The 8786-nt window shown below is 58.8% G+C and overlaps 1 protein-coding gene across 2 annotated transcripts; it reads left to right on the forward strand.

Moving 5' to 3' along the window:
* PPP1R1B (protein phosphatase 1 regulatory inhibitor subunit 1B) lies at positions 1-8302 on the forward strand. 2 transcript variants are annotated; one of them, XM_024130408.2, is made up of 7 exons: positions 1-86; positions 1749-1809; positions 2095-2117; positions 2558-2633; positions 5751-5957; positions 7295-7414; positions 7503-8302. In XM_024130408.2, exons 1-7 carry the CDS (start codon positions 6-8, stop codon positions 7550-7552), a joined length of 618 nt encoding a protein of 205 aa, XP_023986176.1. In that variant the 5' UTR covers positions 1-5; the 3' UTR covers positions 7553-8302. The 2 variants fall into 2 exon arrangements, with proteins under 2 accessions (XP_023986176.1, XP_028340204.1); XM_028484403.1 differs by having other exon boundaries at positions 6-86; positions 2555-2633.
* The last annotated feature ends 484 nt before the right edge of the window (positions 8303-8786 follow it).

Raw genomic sequence — 8786 nt, forward strand, 5'->3', positions numbered from 1 at the left:
CCGCCATGGACCCCAAGGACCGCAAGAAGATCCAGTTCTCCGTGCCCGCGCCCCCCAGCCAGCTCGACCCCCGCCAGGTGGAGATGGTAAGGGGGCTGCGCCCCAGCCCCGGCGGCGACCCCCTCACCCCCGCTAAACACCCGGGCTCCTCTGCGCTCCGGGGTCTGAACTGGCCTGGGAGACGGGGGCGAAGGAGTCCCGGGCCCGCCTCGGACGCGGCGGGGACGTGGGGCAGCGCGTGAAGTTCGCTGGAGACTCGTGCAACTTTTTCCCCCGGGGCCTCGGTCCTGATCCCGGGGCGGGAGAATCCCGGGCGGCCCCAGGGAGGGCAGACGGTCCTCTGGACCCTGCACAGTGTCCTCCTTCCCTAAACTCCCACGCGGACCACTGGTGCCGCTCAGGTGTGAGAAGCATGGTACACTGACCCATTACATAGAGCAGGCCTCCGCCCAGCTGCCCCACGCCCTGGCTTTCTGTCTAGTTCCACCCTGCGTGCCTGGGCTGGGGTCGCCAGAACCTTGTTCTGACCTCTAGACAGAGCCACAACATGGCAACATGCGGGGGAGGGGGGGGTGACCAGTCGTCACCGAAGCCAGAAGTCCTCCCACAGACAACTGAGTTCTCTGGACAGCCTTTCTGGGGACTGGAGGCCTCCAAGGGCTTGAGGTGGGGGTGGGGGGTGGGATGTGATGGAGGAAGAGAAGAGGGTTCTGCCCCCCACCCCGCAACCTAGCCATTCACTTGTTGCTGAGTTGCAGCCGGCACCCCACAGCGCAGTGAGAGTGGAGCCAAGTCATTTTGGGGAGAGCTAGGCGGCCATGGGGCGGGTTGGGTCCCCGGCCCAAGCAGCCTTTGGTCTGGAGGGCAGTGTTGGGGGCTTGGCAGAGGGAGGTGGCAGTCTCAGCTTAATTCACCTGGTTCTCTGTGTGCATTTCCCTGGAGCTCAGAGGGGACCTAATTAACTGACAGTTGGTCTGATTGCCAAGCTGGGGGGAAGGGGGGGAGTCACTAGGAGTGCTCAGTGCGCCCCCCATCCCCCGGTTCAGCTTGGCTCATGTACCAAGGAGGGCAACATTTTGTTTTTTATGAGGACTGGGTGAAGAGTTCTGCAGCCTGGGAGATACTGCTAGAGGGACCCAGAGCCAGGCCCCCAGAGACCACACCCAGGCCCCTGTGGGTCTGGGGGTCAGACTCACACCTGAGCCTCAGTGTGAGGTTGGAGGTGCCTGCAGTACCAGGCTCAGCCTCCCTCTGCAACTGGATCCACTTTCCCTGGAGCCCTTGAGCTGACCTTAGGTAGGCAGGGCCATGTGGGTGCCATGGCCCATAGGGCATCTTCCACAGCTAGCTTCAGGTCCTGAGGTCTGATGTCTTCAAAAATGAGAGTGGAGGGGCCTTGGTAGGGGAAGACAGAAAGGGAGGTGGCAGTTCTGGAGTAGCCATGGAGTGGGATGGGCGTCAGCTGGGAGCCAGTGATGAATTTTTCTTGTCCCTTCCCTGCCTTGGCATGCTGTGTGACTTTGAGCTCTTTGCTGAACCTCTCTGAGCCTTGGGTTTTCACCTGGGTAAAATGAGGGGGTTGGGTGAGCTATGGAGTTCCTTACAGCTCTGACAGTCTTTGATTCAAAGGTTCCCTGGGGACTCCAAAGCAGTGTTTGTTCCCTGCTGCCTGGGTAGGGGGGTGGGGAGTGGGCTGCAGGTGTCTGTCCTGCCCCCCCTCCTCCCCATCTCTTTCTCTATCTTCTTAGATCCGGCGCAGGAGACCAACCCCTGCCATGCTGTTCCGGCTCTCAGAGCACTCCTCGCCAGGTGGGCCCCTACCCTGCCCCCAAGTCCTGGCCCCATCCTAACCCTGATGGCTTTGTGGGGCCCCTGCCAAAGTCCCATGAGTAGGAGACTGAGCAGAAGATGGGGGGGTTAAGGTCTGGGAGCCCAACTCCATTGGGTTCATTTATTGACCAGGCACCTCCCAACACCAGGAGGGAAAGGGCACAGAGATGGAGCCTTTGGGGAAAGTAATTCAGATTCTTTCTCTCTTCTCTCTCTCCCTCTTCTCTCTCCTTCCTGGCTCCATTCACTGGTGGCCTCCCTCAGAGGAGGAGGCCTCACCCCACCAGGTGAGTTTCCAGGGGCAGCTGGAAGGAGGGATGCCAGGGCCCTTTGAGATGGGCTGGAGGGGATTACTTCCCAGCTAACACAGGGTGCCACCCAGGAGGACATTAGCGTATCAATTGGCACCTCAGTGAGAGTGCCTGGTGCCAGGCTGCCACCAGCACCCTGCCCTGCCCTTGCCTTTCCTCTGCTCAGACTCAGGCTGGGCCTCCAGAACCCAGGGTCCTGCTCTGAGCCAGGCCATGGCTATGGAGCCCCTCCCAAAGCCACCAGTTAGCCTCAGCCTCGGTGCAGGAGGTTCAGGCCCCAAGGGGCAGCAGTGCCTGGGCCTGGACCTGAGAACAGAGGCTAGACCAGTCTGCCCGGGTTGCCTTGGGATGGAATGGAGGGAGGGTGAAGGAAAGGGGCCTCTGTAAGCCCATTTAACCTGGCACTTCCCCAGCAGAGAGCCTCAGGAGAGGGGCACCACCTCAAGTCGAAGAGAGCCAACCCCTGTGCCTACACACCCCCCTCGCTGAAAGGTACTGTCCCCCACCCATGAGTTGGGCTGTCCCCTTGACCCCTGCAACTGGGCTGACATTGGGTGTGTGTGTGACATGTTGAGCTTTTTTTGGTGGGGACGGATAGTCTTGTGTACCCCCCACCCCAATCCCTACTTAGAGACCAATTCTTTCTTAATTTGGCCTTGTAAAAAGAAGGAGCCCAGAGGCTGAAAAGGGTGGCATGGGTCTTAAAATCAGGTTGTGGGGTTGAAAGAAAAGACGTACGTAACAAGTAGGCATCAACATAAAGAGACTCGGCTCTGCACCTCCTTTGCAAGCATGCACTGGACCACCTCCCCCTCCTTCTCCCCGAAGGGCACCTTCTTTGGGCTGCACCCCTTGCTCTCCTCTCCCATTCCCGTGCCATTTGCACAGGTCTGCACACCGATGCTTCTGTTCCTGCTTTTCCTTTCTATACCAAAAGGCAAGTCATTCCTACAGCACTCACTTATCAAACACCTAGTGTATGCCAGGCCCCCCTGGTGGGTGCTGGGCAAAAATAAGACTAAGATTTGGCCTCAGCCCTCCTGGGTCCCTTCACCTCAAAGGGTCAGGGAGAGTCACAGAGGAGAGGGTGTTTAAGCTTGGATGGGAAGGATGAATAAGAATTCAGCAGGCAGGCCAGGCATGGAGGGGCATTCCAGGGACAGGGAGGAAGGTGTGCAAAGGGAAGCAGGTGTGAAATCACAGGGGTCTTCAGGGCCGGCCTGGAGACTTGGCTTCCAGTGGGGAGCTGGGGGAGATACACCTGGAGGAGAAGGCGGGACAGGTGGGGGCGTGGGGAGGGTCTCTTCCTAACTAAGCCTTAGGATGCCTTCCTACACCCACCTCAGCTCCCACCTGAGGCTCTTCCTGCCTGGCCAGCCCCTCCTCCCACGGAGGCTGGGAGGGAGGGAAGCAGCAGGGTGTGCGGAGAGCTCCCTCCGGGGTGGGTTTAATGAGTTCCCAGTAACCGGCCAAGGTCAACAGGTGCACCTGTTGGGAGCAGAGACTGGGAGGAGAGGAGAGAGGGGCAGGTGCCCTTTCTCTTCTTCAAGGACAGGACGATGCAGGGACAGCAAGCGGGCAGTGGGTTCAGCTTTTGGAAGGACTTCCTACCTGTAGGGATGTGGGGAAGGCCAGCCCCTGAAGCAGGCATGAGGGAGGAGGTGGCATCTTCATCTATGAGAAATCTCGCTGCTCCCCATCCTGGGCTGGGTTGGGGGCAAGTGCGTGTGAGAGGGAAGAACCACCCTTGGATTCTTGACTGTGAGCAAGGGGCAGAGGGCTGGGGTGAAAAAGATGGCCAGAAATGTGGCCCCTTTGGGCTGCAACTTCAGGAGGGTCTGAGTGGGGAGAGGCAGGGCAGTGGAAAGGGGCCAGGAGAGGGGTGCGGGGGCTGTGCTGGGGACCTTGGAGCTTAAAAAGGGACACTTGGGTGGGGGGAACTCAGGTTCCCAGAGCTGGAGACAGAGGGATTAGGAGACAGTTGGGAGGATGAGGGGGAGACCCCAGAGAGCCCTGCGAGGCACGAGGCAGGCGAGGCACGCGGGAGGCTCACGGGGCGCCAGCACAGGGCTGCGCACACCTATTGTTGATGCTGTGGCTCACGAACTGAACTCTCCTCCCCCGGCTGCTCGAGCTGCCACCTCCTCTCCTCCCTTCCTCCCTTCGCCAACGCTCAGAGGACCCTTCTGAACCTGCAGGGCACTGTGTTATAGGCTTTGGCTCCTTTCTGGGCAGGGAAAGCATCTGGCAGGGTGGGGGACTTGTAGGGGGAGACGCTCAGGGCCCCCAAGGAAGGGTGGACACTGAGTCTTGGCTTGAGGGGGGTTCTCCAAGGCCGAGCTCTCACACTTGGCTCAAGGTGAAGCTTTGCCGTGTCCCCAAGGACAGGGCGGGGTAATTTATTGAGCTTTTATTGCCTGGGTAGCTTGCCCAGAGCCAGCAGGAGGCCCCGGGAGGAGCTCGGGGCAAGGCAGGGCAGCCGGGCAGGCACAATGCACCCTCTGTGCCTGTCCCTGAGTTGGCAGGAGAGCGGTGCCCTGCTCCCTACACTGGAGGTTTCCAGCCTGGATCTGCCCGCTCTGGGCTTTCTGAGGGGAGGGGCTGCCTGCGGAGCAACGAGTAGCTGCAGCAACTGCAGGTCCCAGCTCTTCAGTATCTGGTCTCTGGGCCTTGAGTTTAGTGACCCAAATGCTCTAAAATCCCACCAGCTCCTAGCCCCCCTGCTGCCTCTGTCCCAGCCACTCCTCCTGGGGTCCCCTCAACCCCTGCCATTCTCCCAGAGTCCCCCAGCCCTGGCCCCTTTCTCCTAACTCCCTAGTCCTTTCCATCTTTTGGAAACTTCTCTCCAGCTGCCCACACTGTTCCCTTGCTAGGTCCTATCCCAGCAGGCCTTGGTGGCGTTGGGGGGGTGGGTGGTGTTCGCTGCTTTCTAGGTCACCGCAGAGGGAGCTGAAGCTTGGGGATGTGGGTCAAGATTGTGGGGGCCGCGTCTGAGCATGCCGCATCCCCAGGCATGGACTTCACTGGCTGCAGACTATTATGTCCTCAGCCTCAGAACTGTTCCTACCTCTTAGAGCCTGAGGCAGAGGTGTGTGGAGTAGTATGTATGACGGGGCAGTGCCAGGGAGTGGGGACCGAGCCCAGCATGGGGTGGTGGGCAGGATCGGGGTGAGCAGTGAGCCCTAAGCAGGCTGGGCACTCCCCTAGAAATTGAAAGGGACAAATCCCCCAGGGCCTGGCCCACAGGCCCTGTGCCTTCTCCAGGGGCTGTAGCTGGTGGACAAGCTCCCCAACCAGGGAATGTTAAGCTGCTGCTGCACCTGCCTGGTCTTGTCCAGCTTGGCGGGAGCTGCCTGGTTGCCAGCCTCTGGGGGAGCAGCACCTTTGGACAGCTTAAGAGCCAAACATGATCAAGAGTCTACCCCCTGCTGCTTCTGCCCTGGTCTGGCCCCCAGCAGGCTGACCTGCCGCTTTTAGCTTTTGAACTAGACCCCTGTGGGGGATTAGCTCTGCCCCAGGCCCACAGGAAGGAGGCTGGGGACTGGGCCACATGCCTCTCCCGCTTCTTGGGCCTGGCTGACCCCTGCCTTCCCGGTCCCCCTGTGCCAGCTGTGCAGCGCATTGCTGAGTCTCACCTACAGTCCATCAGCAACCTGGGTGAGAACCAGGCCTCAGAGGAGGAGGATGAGCTGGGGGAGCTGCGGGAGCTGGGCTACCCAAGAGAGGAAGAAGAGGAGGAGGAGGAGGATGACGAGGAAGAGGAGGAGGAGGAGGAGGACAGCCAGGCTGAAATCCTGAAGGGCAGCAGGGGGTCTGGTAAGCTGAACGGGCTGTGAAGCCTGGGTTCCACCACCACAGATTAGGTGGGATCCTCCTTGAGTGTCCTGCAACACCCCCTCCCGGTTCACAGTTTCTCACACACGTAAAGGGCCTCCCCACTCTCTCATCCCACAGGATGCCTTGCACTCAGCCTTACCTGACACCTGGGCTCTTCCCATCCTTGACTCAGTCCTTCTCCCAATCAGGTTTCCTCTAATAATTCCTCTCTTCCCTAAGAATTAAGGCAAGGCCACCTGAGGTTTGAGGCTAGACCCAAGAAAGGACTTTCCGTCCACGGCAGTTGGGAGGTGCAAGGAGATGGGGGATAGTGGACTAAGAGTATCCAGGACCCCCATCACCTGCATTTCTGAACACAGGATGTGGTCTCTGCTGGGAGGCACAGGGCTGGTTGGTAAGTCCTCTCCAGGAACCTGTGGCTCTTTTCCCCTTTCCTATTGCCTAGGCTGGAGGTGAGAGGGTGCCCTCTAGTGTCTAGATGGAGAATGTAGGATTCAAGAACCAACTGCGTTGGCTGCAGCTCCAACCCCAGCTGCCTGGGAAGAGAGGGGCCAGGGAGGGGCATGAAACCTACACAGAAGGCCTCGGAGCTAGAGACCCCAAATCCCAAAATCTCCACAGGGAGTCCCAAGGCCCAGAGAATTCCTAGGCAGGAAGATCTCAGCCCTCCCAGGACTGTTCTTTCTAGGCCCAGGCCAGCCACATCTATCCCTCCCAGTGCACCTTAAACGTTTTGGTGCCATTATTTATGGGGATGAAAAATAGCCAACCACTCCTGCTTGAAGTGTCCATCCCTTGCACCCCCCCCAAAATGGCGTGGGCCTCCTCTCTGCCTCGGCAGCGGGGGCATCGGCCATGGGAGTAAAAGCTCCAGCTGGAACAGGTGAGTCAACTCCCACTGGGACCCCCCAGAACAGGTGAAGAGGAGGTGAGAGGAGACTGTTCCCTTAGGGAAGCAGCAGGGCAGTGGGTCAAATGACAAGATGACCAAGGAGCAATATCAATTGCCACCAATCTTGGAGCAGCTCCTAAGTGCTGGCGCTGGGCTGCAGGGTATTAACTATTATCTGATTTAAGGCAGTCTACACAATTTCCCTCTTACCATCCCCTTCAAAGAGGTAACAACGGACCTATCTAAGTCATATGGCTAGTCATTGCAAGAGCTGTCTTAGTCCCGTGCTGTCGTGCTGTCTCTACTATACCATGATACCCTCAGAAAGCTTAGCCACAGCCAGCTGAGAGACTCGGCTCCTGTTCCAGGACAGCCAGATGGATACTCAGAGCCTGTGCTTTTGTCCCTTCTTTCCCGTCCCCAGCTGGGCAGAAGACTACTTGTGGCCAAGGTCTGGAGGGTCCCTCGGAGGGCCCGCCTCCTCTGGATGAGCCCCAGAGAGACGGAAGCTCTGAGGACCAAGGGGAAGATCCGGCATTAAACGGTGAGGTTTGGGGGGGCGGGGCTGGGGAGGCGGGGCTGGGATCTTGGTGGGTGTGGCCAGACCCTAAGTCCATCTGCTTGCCTTGCAGAACCTGGGGAGGAGCCACAGCGCCCTGCTCACCCTGAACCTGGCACATAGGCACCAACCCTGCATCTCCCAGAAGAAGTGGCGAGGGCGTTGCTGTTCCCCAGAAACTCACTCTGTCCCTACCCTACTTTGTACCCTTCCCCTCACTTGCTAGGGCTGCGGCTTCTGACTTAGAAGACTAGGGCTGGTCTGTGTTTGCTTGTCTGCCCACCTTTGGCTGATGCCCAGGGTCCCTGGGCACTTGCTGCCTGATGCCTACCCCTGCCAGTCATTCCCCCATTCACCCAGTGGGTGGTGGGATGTGAGAGAGCTTGCATTGGGAAATCCAGTAAATGGGGGACAAAGGTTCATCCTTCACAAGTCTACTCCCCAGACTCTCTCCCCTGGGCACAGGAAACCCACAGGGCAGGACCCTAAGATCTGGGGAAAGAGGGTACTGAGAACTTTAAGTGCCCATAGATCCTTCTCCATCCCCTGGGGAATTCCAAGTCACCACCCCTCTTACTGGTTTCTACCAGGGCCCAGGATTCAGGCATCCTTTCCACAGCCTCAACATTTTGGAAATCTTCCCCTTATCAACTGCTCCCCAGCCTGGGTGCCTGGAAGATGGACTGGCAGAGGCTGCTTTGTTGCATTTTGTTTGTGCTTTGATGCCAGGAATGCCGCCTAGTATAAGTCCTTAGGGGGGCACATGGTGGGGGAGCCAGGCTCTCCTTGTCCTCCAGCTGCTCTGCCCCCTTCCCTTCTTCCCTGACTCCAGGACTGAACCCCTCCCATGCTGTAATAAATCTTTGTAAATAACTGCTGAGACTTCTCTTTCAGGGGAAAGGAGAGGGAGGAGGTAACAGGTTTCCCTGTTGCCCTGTGGTGGTCATCCAAGGGTCAGGTCCTCGACCCTAGTGTCCAGTCCTCTAGTTTGGAGCCTTGACTGCTGACAAGCTCTGAGCCCTCTTGGGAAGGACCACAGGAGTTCTAGATCCTGCTGGGGATGGCTGAAAGAGGCAGAGGGGGAAAGAGGAGTCCTTCAAGAGTAACTGGATTCCTTCAAAGGGCCTGTCCCCCAGCCCCACAGGCCTCCCCTCAGGAAGATCCCCTTTTTTCTCCACAGTGCCAGGCCTATGTGGCACAATAAGGATGATGTCCCTGGGCTTCTTTCCAACTCCCCTACCGTTAGGAAGATCCTTTCAGGCCTAACTTGAGCTGCAACCCCCACTTCCGCCCCTGGGGGGTGGGGCCCGAGGGCTTGGGGGCGGGGCTGCAGTCCTACGTACGTTCGCTCTCGGGG

This window comes from Physeter macrocephalus, unplaced genomic scaffold (assembly GCF_002837175.3).
Source record: "Physeter macrocephalus isolate SW-GA unplaced genomic scaffold, ASM283717v5 random_167, whole genome shotgun sequence".
NCBI lineage: Eukaryota > Metazoa > Chordata > Mammalia > Artiodactyla > Physeteridae > Physeter > Physeter macrocephalus.

Coding starts and splice junctions, on each gene's coding strand:
- PPP1R1B (XM_028484403.1), top strand. CDS start 6: ATGGACCCCAAGGACCGCAAGAAGATCCAGTTCTCCGTGCCCGCGCCC. Junction 87..1,748: donor ACCCCCGCCAGGTGGAGATG/GTAAGGGGGCTG, acceptor CTATCTTCTTAG/ATCCGGCGCAGGAGACCAAC. Junction 2,634..5,750: donor CACACCCCCCTCGCTGAAAG/GTACTGTCCCCC, acceptor CCCCTGTGCCAG/CTGTGCAGCGCATTGCTGAG.